Below are 15937 nucleotides of genomic sequence, written 5' to 3'. Positions count from 1 at the left end.
ATACATTCTATAATCTACATCATTAAGAAACTAGGTTATTCTGTCATTACAAGGGCATATAAAGGCCTGTCACTTTTCCACAATAGTTTTGCTGAATTAGATTTACAGGATAAATTAATTGCCAGTTGAATTCCAAGGACCTCAGTGGAGTTCTGCTCTTTTAATCAGTGGTTGATAATGTCCAAAAAAATCCCCATATAATATTCCAAGCTCTAATAAACATTTAGTAATAAGTACAAACATACCTTTCATTGGTTACTCCTATTAAGTTTTCTCCATTGACATCCAAAATGAGGTCACCAGTGAGCAAACGGCCTTGTAATGAAATCGACAGTAACACATGAATCAACAGGAAAATGGTGAACATATATCACGGTAATAAAACGGGGCTTTTTCTTTCACTTTCATGTGAACTAATGCAATAAACAACTTTATGACTTTTAGCAGATTAGGTTCTGGTCATAATTAAGCTAGGTCATTGTGATAAGACTTGTAACTATTAATCGGTCTTATTAACCACAGAATAACCACTGAAAATAAGTGTTATTAAGCTATTTGTATTATTTATATATAGCACAAGTATTTGTGGGACTGGAATTTATATTTCACAGTTGTGGAATTACCTTTCAGCTGAATTTTGCTCTTAACATACATGTAAGTGACCATGTATAAATGCAATCAATGTTTTATACATTAATAAAGAGATCCAAAAGATTTTTTTTAAAACAAATTCTATTTTTAACCTTCTGCAAATCTCAAGTTTAGGAACTATTACTTCTGAAGTAGATTTAGATTATTTTAAAAGATCATTCTGCGCAAGACCAGATGGAATCTCAAAAAACCCCATATACGGGCCTAGGACAGAAGTATATTCTGTAACTTTATTACTGCAAACTCTACCTAGTATAATTTCTTCTTTCCACACTGAAGATCTTAATCAGCATTTAAAAAAAAAATAAAAATCAGAACTCATTAAAAAACCTAGTTCTATAAAGGAAACAACTCTCTTATCCCTTATGAATTAACAGAGGTTCAGCATCTCAACACTTATTTAGCAGCTCTGAAAGATTGCCAATTGCTTTCATACCAGCCATATCTATATTTGAACACATTTTCAAGAACTGAGAGTATTAAAATCTTTTTCTTCCATCTTCCATGAAGGGTCCAAGTTTCATTTCTCTATGTTAAAGCAAGCCACAACATCATGAACCCTGACTAAACCATGCTATTTTAAATATCCTTATCCACAAAGTAAAATAAAGACTTCTTTTGACAGCTTTTTATATGCAGCGTGTTTGCAAAAAAAAAAATAAAATTACTTACTATCTACAGCAGCAACCCCTCCAGGTAGAATTCTCTTTATGAAAATCCCATAATCTTCTGCTGTTTGTGCCCGATAACCTCCAATAATTTTAACTCCTGCAGAACAAACAAAAGAAACACACAAGAAATTGGTTATTCCCCCTACTGTGCTAAACAGATTTACAGTCAAATCCATAAAAGCCAGATAAATTTAACTTCTACTGATGACAGTGTGAACTGGAAAAGCTCACCAGGTGCTTCTAGATTTGGTTTACTCTGAATCAACAGAATGTGCAATCTAATTACCTAATCCATTTTGACAATCAGAAAAAGAAATGCGGTGAACAGCTCGATTGATTCCATGAGGGCCCATAATAGTCCTAAGAAATAAAATAAAAGTCATTAAATCCCTAATTACAGAAACATATGTAGAGCTATGTTAATATCAAAGAAATTACAGTGACCATGTTTTTAACTCTAATATAAACCAAAACCAGTTTTCTCCAGTGATAGCTTCATGTGGTTTGATACCTCTTCCACACCCTTTCCCCCAATGAAAAATCAGTCTCCTCATAACACATACAAGGTACTGAGGTAAAACAAAGTATATGTAGCTTACTTCCTTTTCCCCCAAAGCATTTCAGGCCGAATTGTGAATCCCACTTTGTATATAATAAAAGGATTATGATTAAATAGAAACAAAATCCCACAACCTGGTCCAGCTTAGCATTTAGGATAGAAAAACATATCATAACATCTTAGATCAGGTAATGAATATTAAAACAAAACCACAGCTAAGACAGTGTATACAAAAATATTTTCTAAGATATCTAACATATAATTTTGTGGTTATTTAGGAACATAATCTCTTCCCTACAGTCTCTCATTTCTTCACTCAACATTGTTTTCTTTCTCTGTTTTAAAAAAAGGCTTCATTCCAAACTCTGTTGCCTGCTCCCCTGTGTACCCTCCCACCCCAAGCCAAAATACCAGGATGGCACTTGAAATTGTCTAAAGGCAGATGAGTATTTTGGAGGCAGCTGATAATGCTACAGAATTAAGGAAGAATACAAAGTAAAATTAGAGTTTTGAAACCTATAAATTTACGGTTCCATCAGAAACATGACCAGCATGCTACTCTGAGAATGTAAAGCATTAAGAATTCCTATGAATCCAGATTACCGTTTGCCATTTTTATTTTCATTTAGATGAATTATTATAAAAAAATTCAAGTTGTATCACAGCTCCTTTGTCCTACCACTGTACCATTTTTGGAGAAGACTCACCAGATCCCTTCTAGAAAAAAGCAGAAGCACTTGGGTTTTTCTGCTTTGACCTACATATTGTTCTATATCAGATAGTGAGTTGCACTTTCTAGAGCATGATGTTAAAGTGAAATGGAACAACTAGAATTCATTAGCAGGGGCGAAAAGAAGATCAAAGTGGAGGACATAGTGACCCAAATCCTCCCACGCAACCAAATCCAGCACACAGCCTGAACTCCATGTCTGAAACTGGGTATTTCTGCAAAAGCCAGAGTACATGTCATTACAAGGTGCTGTGCCAGAGAGAAGAGAGAAATCCAGAAGGTCCAAATGCTCCTAAATTCTAGCACCAGGCAAGAGATCCAGCTTCTAAAGAACACCCATAATTCTTTTGGTTTTGTATGAGAAAACTGGGTAACTGTATAATTTTCACTGTAGTAATTCCTGAAGGATTTTTTTCATAAGCTAAAAAGAAATGATGAAACCTAGTTAGTGTATTTGGCCACTGACAAGACTGCACATGACCTTGCTACTATGTGACAGAGCATAAGGCACACTTTGTAAGGCTAAAAGTGAGCCAAAGTGCTTTTACTTAATCACAGTCAGAAAGGAAGAATAAATCCTTAAATCCGCTATTCCTCTAGCAAAACTGTTTGATAAACTACTTCTGTACAACAGTGGAGTTTTTCGCATTACTACCTAGTACTGTCACTTCAATTATCCCCTGCATTTAAACTGTTTTGAAGCTGAAAGACAACATATAAATCATGTTCTTTATAAGTCTGTCCTGATTTGTGTCGATCTTCGAAAACTTAAAGAAGATACACTGATCTTTAAAATAAGTAGACAACTACTCTATTTTTTTCTGACTTGCCTTTTGCTACTACTGTTCTGTTTCTTGCTCTGCCATGCTCTCAGCAGTTTTCACATAGCAGTTTATTAAAATAAAAAAGAACAAATGTTATTTCAACCTCGCACAGAAGCCTACTTTCATGAATTCTTAAAAGATCAAATCTCAGACTTTAAAGTTCAGAGTTCACCAGAAATCTTAGAACCTATTTATATACTACCATATAAAATGATCACGAAATATGACCAAATATAGGCACAGAACACTTCACAGGAAAGGATCTACATTTCTAGAAGTAACAGGCAATACTTCCAAAAGAGAGATCCTAACTAATATAAAATGCATTCTGACAAAGAGGATACAGAGAACATACAAAGTAGTAATTCACAATGGAGAGGACTAAGATATCTCTGAAACAGTGAAATTGTCGTGATGTTGTCACCTGCAACTAGAACAAACTGACACTTTGAGCAGACACCTTTATAAGGCATTCAGTTGTATTTATGGTCTAAAGGCTACATCCCTCCAATACATGCCGTTTTAAAATCACTTCATCCCATAAAAGTAAAGACAAGGCTCTTCAAATGCCCCAAATTTGCTTAGCATATCACATCTTGCTGACTTCCAGTGTTAGTTTTTCTCCCATATAACTTAGAGATGGATCTTCAAGTCAAGACACTTGTCATAGTTCTAATAAAATAAACAGGACTTTAACAGTTTCACTATAAAAAAGACTTGGATTCAGCACCCATCCAACATTTATGTCATGTTATCATTATTTAATATTAATGAAATGTTAGAATACTTCCCCCAAAACATTAGAAATACGCTTAACAAAATAAATAAGGAAACAGGCTTCTAAACCAATTGGCAGTAGTAACAAAAAATAATTTCAATGTTCTTCGTAGAAAAAGATGCAAATTAAATAATGAGATGTCATGGCTCATTCCTTGAGAAGTCATGTAAAAATACTTGTAAGCAAGCTTTTAGCGCAGAGAAGAAAAGGTGTGAGGCAATAAATGAAATAAACAAGCAAGATGCTAAAAATGTACACTATACACTAAATACTAAACACTCCAACTGAAGTCTTGGAATGCTAACAGACTAATTGCGTATAATTTTGTGTAGATGTTCTAGTAAAGGCAATTAAAATGAACTTTTTTAATACTTTTTTTCTATTACTTTTTAGCAGCATACACAAGGAAGTTCAACAGCTTTATGTTTTGTATCTTCTAGAGATTTATCAGAACATACAGCTCCAGATATTCTTTTGATCCGTCTTCCTGAGAAATTATTAGTCATTTATGTGCAGAAAGTATTTATCTAGGTTTATCAATGGAAGAATAAAACCCTTCCCTCACAAAATAGATATTACTTGACACTTAAACAACAATCTAATTGGTAAACTCTGGCTGCTTATGAAAAGAAGCTAAAAATGTCTACAGCTTTTAAATTATCTTTACTGTACTCTTCCCAATTACAGACTAGAAAAATGCTGTCAGAACCTAATGGTTAAGCATACCAGTATAAGAGAGAAAGACCATCAAAACGCTCAGGTTCATCTTCATCTCCTGGTGAGAGTAAGGACATTCTTCAGTACAGCAGCAAAGACAATGACAAAGCAACCAAAATACACCGGAGGTTTCCAATTCAGCTGGATAAAGGTTACATGCAGGACAATTTCTGCTACTAACTAAAAAAACCCAGACAGACAGAGCTTGAAACGAGCGTCTCTGCCTACTTAATCTTCTCTGAAACCCTCTGCGTCACATGGACTAATTCACCTATGGAGGTAATGTTTACTTTTTCTCTGTTTGAAATGGCAATTCATAGCAACTTTAAAGACTGATAAACGCAAAGGAGAGAAAATTTACTTGCATTTACCACAACTGTGATTATGCAATCTGTATCTAGCAGCCAAAGGCAAATGAAATAATTAAAATAAACTTATTTTCTCATGTTCTTCCAATAATTTACATGCTCCCTCCAAACCAGGTCAAAAGCAGTAACTCATGACCTTTCTAAAGCAATCTTCCTAGCAGACTGGATTATGTACATCCACAAACGAAAGGGAAAGCTAACAAAGCAGACAGACCGAAAGCATTAATCAAACAAATGCCATTATGCTATTACTTTGCATTCTCAATCACAGTATTGACTTGTGTCATGCTTTAACTTGGTTTTTACTCTTTCAATATACAACAGTCCAAAGCTAACGCAGAACTTAGGTTACTAATTTTCTGTAGAAATGGAAGCCGACACATCCGTTTTTTTGTATAAGCAAATGAAAATCATGAATTTCTATCATTACCCTGAGAATAATCTAGTTGAAAAAGTAAAAAATATACCACTGTTCCCAGAGGTAATACTCTCTTCTGATATGAGGCTTGCTCTTGTAGAGATATGTGTATTTTCAGAACTTGTGAATTAACTACTGTTTTCTTCCAGGCTTGCATCAGAAGATGCAGTCCTATTACTCCCACTCTTTCTAAAAGATCTTAAAAAGACTGCAGTTTAAAATTACAACCAAATAGTCTGTGTTCACCGAGGGCTTTGTTTAAGCAGAAAGGTGAATCCTCTCTAGCAGGGAGTAACCTTGTGATGAGACAGCATCTGTCACAGCGTCTAGAGCTGCACAGCAGGACAGCTTGGCTATGCGAGGAATGCATATGCTTATCTCATGCATTTTTTTTTTTTTTTTTTTTTAAAGTTGTAGCGACCCTGGTTTCGTTAGCACGTAATCGTTCTGGGGAAGGATCTTTTTGCTTATAGGCAATGCACTATATGGTGTTCAAATATACAGAGGTCAGTCCCTAGAGCCCGCAGAGCCTGCATCTACACACACAAGAGGGGCAGAAGGGTAAAGCGACACACCACAGATTAAGGAGCAGATCTGTGATGGAAGTGGGAACACAAAGCAGCCTTCCCCGTTCCTGAAATGTGAAGAGCTCCACTGGCATCATTTGGATTGCTCACATCCATTCAGTGATGAAAATTCAGCCCTTTGTAGTCTTTTCTTGATGAGTTTAACTCTGTTGGCGTTAGTGGCGTTACAGTCCGATGAAAGAAAAGCCATCGATATTTTAAGTGCCGTATCAATTAGATCTGCTCTAGGTAAGGTGACAGAAGATAAAATACCAATAGCCTTTCTTCAACAAAATTGTCACTGTTCTTAACACCAGTGGAATTCAATTTGTGGTATCATTATGAGGAACATTTGTCAAAACAAATCACGCAGACCAGCATGGCTTGTTTCCAGTGTCATGTTTTCTGCAATAGAAACACCCACCCCCCACCCCTCCAATTAAAAGTATGGCTCAAGGCTATGCATTTTCATCATTAAAAAGCAAAAAATTATTTTTATTAAACCAGACATGACAAACTTCTTAACAATTTAAGCAGATATAAAGTACTATGAAGCTTACTGCTCCCACCTCTTTTTATTAGTTATTATCAGTAATACATCACTTGTTCAAACAATTGCTCCTCCATCCCTTCATCAAAGAAATCTATGCATTGTTCAGCTTCCTGAACTCATCCCCAAGGCTTCTACCCCTCTTTACCTTAAAATTCTGCTGCTGTGCTGCTTTTAATGTTTCTGAAGGATTCATGTAGAAGAATGGCATTATTGCTTCTCTTGCAAGTTCTCTGCCTTTCGAGAACATACTCAGGGAAACACAAATTACTTTATACTTCCAGAAAGATCTAGGAATACTGTAACCACTTAAGACTCCATAAAATCTAATTATCAGTAAGTAAGAATAAATTTTCAAGAGATATCATTTGTTATTTTATGCAGCAAACAAACAAAGATTCTTTTTCGAACAGCTAGTAAACTACTCTATTCTGGCAACATTATTAATTATGACTCACCTTTCCTAAAGGAAGTTTTGTAATGCTTTAGCAACTGAGATGGATTACAGGGTAATTTAGCAGAGGACAAAAAGATTTGCAGGATCTTCAGAAGCACAACTCACAAGATCTTTTTGTTCTAAATAAAACAAAGGTCTTTTACAAAAATCCTATACAAGTCAATTAGGCAACTATGGCCTTTCAGGTTCACTAACCCTAAAAGATAAAAATTCATTATGATACTAAGGACCACAGTCAAGAGAACGCTGTATCGTATAGCATGAACGAACACTTACTTCTGATCTATCCAAAACCACTAATTATTCAAAATACATTTTGCTGATCAGGTCATAAAGATTAAAAGAAAACACATGTCATTATATGGCAATTGTTAAACATGAAAAAAAACTTGAGCAACATTGTAATTATGAAGAAGCATGAACGGTTTCAGCCTAACTCCTTCTGTAGAGAAGAAAGGTATTATTTAAAGTTCAGGTAAACCTCAATTAACATATAACCAAGTACATTCTTGAAGCATTGTGCACTGATACTGTCTCCCAGAAAGAAAATAAATAAGTATAGAAAATTATAGTCTTCCACCATCATGTAGCTGAAGTGCAGTTACATGCACCTTTCATGTTCACCTCTTATGTGAAAAATTGCCTTTGGAATACAGTGATCTAGTAACTATTCATGTAATATACCTTCCACATCAATCTAGCAAGTCATAGCTGTTTTAAAGATGTATCTTTGCATTACACACCCTGTATTTCCATCAGACAAGCAAAGTGTTTGCTTCTTCAGATCCCAGTAAAAAGCAAGTTAATTTTTTTATGTTTTGTGGATTTGTTTTTAAAAAAAATCAAGTTATTTATGAGGTGGCATAATTCAAAATCTATGCTAAATTGTCTGACAACTGATACTTTTGAATACTATTTGCTGGGTTCTATTGCACAAGCACACCAAACATGGTAGTCCAGCAAGTGCTGTCTGTGCCCGTTTTTAATTATGGTTTTGATGACAGTATTGGCATGGTTACTTAGCAGTTTGGGAAGGGACTGGAGTTACGTTTTTCAATCACAACTGAATCTGTGCTTGCCATTTAGAATCTGATCCAACTTACAACTTCTAAGTGGATAACATTACGGTTTATAGAATGTATATAATTATCATTATATATCCCATGGCATTAGTAGAAAAAGAAGATGGTTCCAAAGCATTACATATAAAGCATTAAAGGCACACAGACATAGTATTCTGAACAAGTAACGCATTATAATACATAAACTCCATACAGTGTCTTATGTCACTGTAGGTACCCTAGATGTACAAGGAAGTAATCTGCTATATACCTCACAAGTATGTCTTCATAGCTGCAGAAGCATTAAAGAATTTCTGTGCAGGGTTTTATCTTTACAGAACCAGTCCAAACCAAGTGCTGATTAACTTAATGAAAAGCTTAAGAGCTATTTCTTCCCTTTATGTGTAAATTCACTGTTGTTGGTATTAGCTTTTCTAAGATGTTGCTTCAGGCTGTTTCACTATCAATCAAAGTTATTTTTGTTTAAGACTTCATCAAAACAAGATCCTACTAAAAAAACTGGAAGAATTTTCATATTAAAATCCAGTAATTGTTGTACTCCTCAGAGGGTGGGGAAAGTACTTACTTTTTATCTGTATTTGTTAGGGGATCTGTACTGGACATCTTCTTAGGTGCACTATTTTAATAAAAGTTCGAAATGAAGAATTCTGACACATGAAGTACTGGCTCGTAACCAGGATAATAACTGCTGTAAAAAAGGAGAAACCACTTTTTGAAATTTACATGGCGATGTTTATTTTCAGACACCAACAACAATTCTTATTTATTACTGACTAGCTGAAATCAAGTGGGAAAAGGGAACTTTCACGATAAAACAGATACACTTCATTGCTGAAAACAATAAGCAGTTAACAACTCGGACTTCGCCGTATATTGTACCAAAACACCTGACAGCCTAACTTCCTCTTAATTTATGAGGTAGGAATTAGGGTAAACCTGAAGCCCCCACGATTAAAATCTTCTAAAAAATGGAAGTAACCGAGATTACAATTCCAGGATAAAGTAACGTAACTGCTAAAGACGAAAACAATCTCATTTTTTTCCAGCAAAGATTACTTGGGGAGGGAATGTTGTTTTGCGGATGAGGTGTTTTGTGTGTCTTGCTTTCTCACATTTTTTTAACTTACTGTCTAGGATGCAGTGTCTATGGAATTCTCACATGAAGTATGTAAGACACAGGCCATAACGCTCACAAACTGGGGTTATGTACCACTAACGCAGCAAAATCCCAGTAATTCACATTGTATTTTTATTAGCGCATACAACAGGTCAACAAGAAATACAACCCTAAAAGTACTGAGCTACAATCATCTGTGAAATTACTGCAAAAGCACTAACGCAAAAGTATCTGTTTGTATCAGCAGCAAATCTTCGTGACCTCACGAGCCGTATGGCTAAACCCTCACATGGCCACGAACAAGAAAAGGTCTTAGTCCCAAGACACGGTACGAGGGGCACAAGGAACTCTCTGAACAATGCACAGACAAAGGATGGCCACAGGTGCTAGCGGTACCAGTGACACCCTACCAACCTGGGCTAAAATAAAGTAGGCTCCCTAGGTGCACAGTGTCAGTCTCCACAAAACCACACTGACCGATTCCTGCAGGTCCGCATTTCTGCATTAAAGAAAAAATCTTAAATTCACTTCAGAATACCACAAATTTTCCCGCAGTAAACGTTTTCAGATCTCCTCCTAAAGGATCAAAAACCCCGCCATCTAAATACAGAGAAAACACCACAATATTGCTCCGCTCCAGGCTTTACCAACACAACTAAATGGCAAACGATTCGCTCTGGGCTTTATCAACAAAACTAAATGGGAAATGAAGAGCTGCCAAAGTCATTGCGTGATTCATGTTACTGGAACCAGCACGAGAGGAGAAGAGCAGTGATCTAAAGCAATAAATTCGAGCACTGATACAGCGAAGGTTTGTTACAATGCACGGCACCAGTCCTGTGGAAAAAAGTTTGTGTTTGTGAATTTGCCTGACCTTGCCCGTCCTGAAGTTACCGCTGTTTACAAACAGTGCTCAATCACTTTGCGGTATGTCAACATTCGTGCCTAAACAAAAACAAATCCCTACACAGTACAGTACAAAGAAATGAAACTGATCAGGAACAGAAGCACCGCTGGGAAAAACAAAAAAAAAATAAAACCGGTGTCCGCAGGACAGGGAGACCTGCAGGAAAACAAAGGGATGGAGTCTCCCCTCTCTGTCCAAACACCCTCGCACCACCTGGTGCAGGTCACCGTGTGCTGCCGGCTCGCTGCCTGCAGAAGCACAACGCTCCAAGATGAGGAGCACGGGCAAAAAGGCGACTTCCAAGCACTCTGTCCTGCGCTCGCAGCCCCCGAAGAACCAGCCAGGAAGGTTCCCGTGTCCACCACCCCGTCCTGCGGCCCGTCGGAGCGCTCCTCCCCGCACAGAACCCCGCTGAGGTACTTAGAGGAGAACGACCCCCCCCTCCACACACACACACACACCTCGGCTTCGCTAGGTTAACCCGCCGCTCGCAGACTTTCCGGTGCTCCCGGACAAAGCCCGCTCGGTGCAACGGCGGCGCCGCGACCACCAGCCCCGGCAGCGTCGCCGGCAGAGCCCGGGGCTACAACTCGCCGGCCTCACGGGCTGCGACAGTTACCTCGACACGCAAACCACCGCCCTCAGCGGTCTCGCCGGGGAGGGAAAGACAACCGGCGGGAACCGTCCCCGTCCCCCCCCCCCCCTCGCCCCACGCCTCAGCGCCGCTCTGAGGGAGCCCCCTCAGCGGCCGCGCTCCCTCCCCTCAGCGGCGCGATGGCGGCCCGCCCCGCTCCCCCGCCCCCGCGGCGCAAGCCCCACCGCCTCCTCGAGAAGGCGGACGCGGGGCGGCCGCCCCTCACACCGCCGAAGGGGCGTCGGGCAGCCGGCCGGGCCGGGCCGGGCCGGGCCAAGCCAAGGGAGGCCAGCGGAGAAGCAGGCAGCCCCCCGCGCCCCCCGCCGCTGGGCGGGGAAGGCGGCGGAGCGATGTGAGCGCGGACCCACCCCGCCGCCATCTCGCGAGAAGAGCGGCGCTCCGCGGCCCGCCCCGCCCGGCGCCTGCGGCCGTGCCGGGTATGGGGCTGTGCGGGCGGGCTTGGGCCCGCTGCGGGGGCCCGGGCGTTCTCTGGGGCCTGGCGTTGGGCCGGGGCTTTCCCCGGCCGTGCCGTACCGGCGGGTGGGAGCCCCCGCGGGCGGAGGGGACGGCTCGGTACGGCCTCTGGGCGGCGGCGGGCGGAGGGGTGCCGGCCCCGCGGGGGGTCCGCGGGCTGAGGAGCTCCAACCCCTTCACCCGCAGGCAGGAGGAGGAATGGCGGCGCCGGAACCGGTCGGCGCTGGCCTACATCGCCGCCGCCGCCGTGGGGATGGTGGGCATGTCCTACGCGGCCGTGCCGCTCTACCGCCTGTACTGCCAGGTACGCGGGAGGCCGGCGTGGCTGCCAGCCCCTTCCCGCCCGCGAAGGGCGGCGGAGTCGGGGGGCGAGGGGCCGGCGCGGGTCGCTCACCGCCTTTGCTTTCTGTCAGGCCACGGGCCTGGGCGGAACGACGGGCGCGGGCCACAGCTCGGAGCAGATCGAGAGCATGGAGCCGGTGAGGGACCGGGTCATCAGGGTCACTTTCAACGCGGACGTGCATTCCAGCATCCAGTGGAACTTCAAGCCCCAGCAGAGCGAAATCTACGTGAGTGACTTCGTTTTCGCCCTCGCCCTCGGACGTGAAGGCGTCGGGTTTCGCCTCCTGCGTTTTTTGTCACACCTCGCATCCTGATGGCGCAGATCCGTTGGTTTGCGTATTTGGGCCCCGGTCTGGAAGAACACACAACTGAGGGCGCGTTAGGCCAGCGTGCTCCCGCAGTCCTTCCGCGTCAGAGTTTAATTTTCGGTGCAGGTCAGGAAGGCAGGGCTGATGTCTCCTTCTGCCAGAGGGCAGAACGTTTATTGCCTCTTGGGGTGTAGTTAAAATATAGTTGCTCCCCTGCCATCCCATTAAGCTACCAAAATCGGATTGCCATCAAAAGTATGTTTATATATACCTGTGGGGTTTCGCCAGACTTCCCCCCCTAGTACTTTCTCTTCTTGCCCCTACCGTTGTAGGGCTGTTTCTATATTTTAAAAAACCCCGAACATTTTAATCTAACTTTGCTGTTTAAAATTAGTTCTTAATAAAAACACTCGGGAGTCATTGGTTTCTGAGTCCAGTACTGAAAGAATGACAACCTCAAAAATTAAGTGTACACCATATATAAACCTGCATATTAGAAAAGCTCTGTATGCTGCTAAACTGCTGCAAATAATAGAAGTCTTCAGTGGGAAACTGGTTAAGGTTAAAAATGCACACATATAACATTATTGATGCTTTTCATTTTGAATGGGGGTGAATTGTTTATAAGCAAAGTATTTGTCAAGTAACCAACTTGAAACAGCAAAAGAGAAAATGAACTAATTCTAGCTAAAGTCTGAAGAACTCTGAGGGATGCAGTGGATTAAAAATGACTGTGCAATTACTTTATACAGGTGGTACCAGGAGAGACTGCATTGGCATTTTATAAAGCGAAAAATCCTACTGACAAACCAATAATTGGAATCTCTACCTACAACGTAATACCCTTTGAAGCAGGACAGTATTTCAATAAAATACAAGTAAGTGTGAACAAAGCAAAGATTGCATTTTTCTTTACATGAATGAGAATCGTTTTCCATACACTAACTTTTTTCTCATTTTAATCCTGGATACCATTCTTTGTATGCCAACTTTTTAAGAAAATACCTTGATTTTTTCAAATGACAGTGCACCAGTTCATTCTTAGCCTTACTGTCTTCATAACAAGCTGCAGTACATGTCCAATTAGAGTGGCTCCCAAATTAATGGTATTTAGTACCACTGACTTTGAGGGCAAGTGGTAACAAGATGAGCTAGCCTGGCCAATTTGCATGTTTGGACACTTCATTAAGAGCTTTTTTTTTTTTTTTCCTGTAACCCAAGAGAAACAGAATTGCTGTCTTGTTGCTCATATGATTGATCCTTCCCAGGATTCTAGGAATGTACAGAGAATGAGAGTTCATTTTAAAAGATGAAGCTTTCTGTCGTGTTGGCAGAGACAAAGTTTACCATAGCTATCGTTGTCTAATTGGTTTGGTTTCTTTTTTCCTTCCCCCCTGCAGTGTTTCTGTTTTGAAGAACAGCGGTTAAATCCTCAAGAGGAAGTGGACATGCCTGTCTTTTTCTACATTGATCCAGAATTTGCGGAGGACCCTAAAATGGCTAAAGTTGACTTGATCACTCTCTCTTACACTTTTTTTGAAGCAAAGGAAGGACAGAAGTTAGCACTTCCTGGATATCAGTAATGGGCAATTGCTGCACAATCTGACTTCTGCTACCTGAATACCAGTTTTGAAACCATTTCTCAGCAGAAGGAAAAACTGCAGGAGTACTGTGCAAGACAAAATTATATCATTAAACCACCATGGGCACATGCTGCTGTTACAAAAGGATGTATTTCCATTTAAAAAAAACCAAACCCAAACCCATAACTTATGTAGTTGGAATATTATTTCTTAGGGATAGTATTTTTTTCATCAGACAATAGAATGGAACGTGCTGTTCCTGGAGGGGAGAGGGTTTTCTCAAGCCATCTTTTTGTAAGATGATACATGTTAACTGAACACTGTGAGGCAAATTTTTAAACCCAAGTGTAAACTGAGATCTTCATTTAAATACAGAGGAAAAAATCAGTTTATTAAGCATCTAAAATTGCATTGCTGGCTCTGAAGAATAACTTCCATGAAAGTTACCTTTATAAAAAGGTAAAAACAGGTAATCAGTTCACGAAATCTCAAAAGCTAAACAAAGTTAGACTGTATTGCTATGTAACCCTCACATGACACAGGAGGACATGATGATTCGGAAGATGATGCACCCTCTCGAATTATTACTGAATCAGTAGTTTGTTTGGTAAGAGCAGACTGCTCTAAAACTGTTATCATTTGAATGAGGAACAGTAATTTAAATGTAAGCACATCAAATGTGTGGTATGGTGTCCATTTTGAAATACCGTATTCAAATTTTGATGTTGTGTTCAACTCATTTTAAATATCTGTACTGCTAATGACTGCTCTTTCACTCTTGAGAGGGCTGTACACTGGGCACCTCTACACAGAGACAAGCTCGGCTCGTGTATGAAATGCTCTGAAGGGAAAGGCGGCATGTAAATAACTGCTCTGAATTGCAGGCTAAGTTAATAGCAAAGGAGTCTCCTCAAGAGCCAAAAGGAAAATCAACTCCATTCAGAGCTTAAGTCTGACAAAGCCTGCCCAGCAGCGCAGCAGTTGTTCAGAGGTACTGTTTAACATCAGAACACGTAAGCCTGTATTTATGTAACTTTTGGTCATTATCTGTGGGGTAGGCATAATAACTTTTTATCATAGCTTTGCAAATAATGAGGAGTGAGTTGCAGAGCAAGTTTAAGTAAGTGACCTACTCATTTTCAGACAGGAATTAATCTCAGCCCAGTATCTCATCTGCTAGGCCAGTTCTTTCTACCCCTTTCAGCAGATGAGATCTAACAAAGTAAGACTAACTGACTAACTTTGTATTGTTTGGACTCTTAAAAAGGTAATGGGTATATCAGAAATAACTTCCAGTTACTTCAGTCTCAATTGTGTTTGCATACAATAATTTTAAAAGTGCTTTTTTTGAAAATAAATGGGTGCTACCTTTAAAATGCATTACTGTACCAATTATATGTGTTGTTTAAATAGATTCTGGATGACATGTCAGGTCTTCACTGTGTATTAAAGTTTTAAAACTTTTCATCTCTAATACAATTTATCCACCAAAACATGTAGAGCCCACAGAAGTGAAATACATCTGTATGAAGCCAGCAGCAAACTTTATAATTCCAGTTATGCTGTGGGGGCGGCGGAGGCAGAAATCAACACAAATCTTTGAATCCAGGCTAGGAAAAAAAAAAATTTACATGCGTTGTCTTTAGTCCATTGTCTTTTTGGAAGTTGAACTGATGATGGGAGTTTTCCACACATTGCTTTATTGTGGCCATGTGCTTCAGAAAAAAGGAATATCCCCCTGGCAAGTCCCAGTTTCATAAAAATGGGGGGTTCCCCCCCCCCCTCCCCCCCCCGAGTTTGAAAGCCCAAGTTTGCACAGAGACTGAGCACTTGCCAACTAAAATGAGCTCTCTAATCTCAGTAATAAGCTGGTTCCCTTTCATCTGTGACCATTTTGCTGCTTTTAAATATGGCAAAGTTCAGTTAGCAATCATCCATTATGGATCACCATACTGAAATAGCCTATTTTAATTTATTACACTTCAGCGTGCTAGGGTTTTACCAATACAATTAAGCTGTAAGCGGGGGCGGGGGGGGGGGGGGATCAATCTACCTCAAATCCTATTTTCAGCAGTATTCTCAGGCTGCTGTCCAGACCATTGCAAATAACGCAAGAAAAATAAGAAGAAAGCAGCTTATGTTTTCACCTGTGCTTACAAAAGCCCCCAAACTTCTTCAAGGTTGTTGTTTTGATAGAAGTA

At 40.3% G+C, this 15937-nt stretch overlaps 2 protein-coding genes across 11 annotated transcripts in view; one reads left to right on the top strand and one right to left on the bottom strand.

Moving 5' to 3' along the window:
* Positions 1-11916, bottom strand: part of STXBP4 (syntaxin binding protein 4) — a 76920-nt gene extending 65004 nt beyond the window's left edge. The window contains exons 1-6 of one of the 10 annotated variants that reach the window (XM_049811771.1): positions 11215-11324; positions 9903-9987; positions 8937-9059; positions 1609-1682; positions 1324-1419; positions 246-315 (exon numbers count right to left, since the gene is read on the bottom strand). In XM_049811771.1, coding sequence (XP_049667728.1) covers positions 246-315; positions 1324-1419; positions 1609-1682; positions 8937-8974 — 278 coding nt within the window. In that variant the 5' untranslated portion in view covers positions 8975-9059; positions 9903-9987; positions 11215-11324. Of the gene's footprint in view, positions 1-245; positions 316-1323; positions 1420-1608; positions 1683-3441; positions 3533-4939; positions 5492-8936; positions 9060-9902; positions 10825-10856; positions 10992-11014; positions 11159-11214; positions 11325-11897 lie in introns of those variants that run through there. The other 9 variants (XM_049811774.1, XM_049811777.1, XM_049811775.1 and 6 more) reach the window with 9 other exon arrangements.
* LOC126043417 (cytochrome c oxidase assembly protein COX11, mitochondrial) lies at positions 11351-15199 on the top strand. The gene is made up of 4 exons (XM_049811803.1): positions 11351-11807; positions 11917-12072; positions 12906-13031; positions 13554-15199. Exons 1-4 carry the CDS (start codon positions 11469-11471, stop codon positions 13734-13736), a joined length of 804 nt encoding a protein of 267 aa, XP_049667760.1. The 5' UTR covers positions 11351-11468; the 3' UTR covers positions 13737-15199.
* The last annotated feature ends 738 nt before the right edge of the window (positions 15200-15937 follow it).

This window comes from Accipiter gentilis, chromosome 10 (genome assembly GCF_929443795.1).
Source record: "Accipiter gentilis chromosome 10, bAccGen1.1, whole genome shotgun sequence".
NCBI classification, from domain to species: Eukaryota; Metazoa; Chordata; class Aves; order Accipitriformes; family Accipitridae; genus Astur; species Astur gentilis.
Note: the sequence above shows the minus strand (reverse complement) of the source record. Positions and strands in the feature narration are given on the sequence as shown.

Bases quoted from the DNA above. Each gene is read 5' to 3' on its own strand.
- LOC126043417 (XM_049811803.1), top strand. From the start codon at position 11,469: ATGGGGCTGTGCGGGCGGGCTTGGGCCCGCTGCGGGGGCCCGGGCGTT. The intron at 11,808-11,916 runs GTACGCGGGAGG...GCTTTCTGTCAG, and splicing joins TCTACCGCCTGTACTGCCAG to GCCACGGGCCTGGGCGGAAC. The intron at 13,032-13,553 runs GTAAGTGTGAAC...TCCCCCCTGCAG, and splicing joins AGTATTTCAATAAAATACAA to TGTTTCTGTTTTGAAGAACA.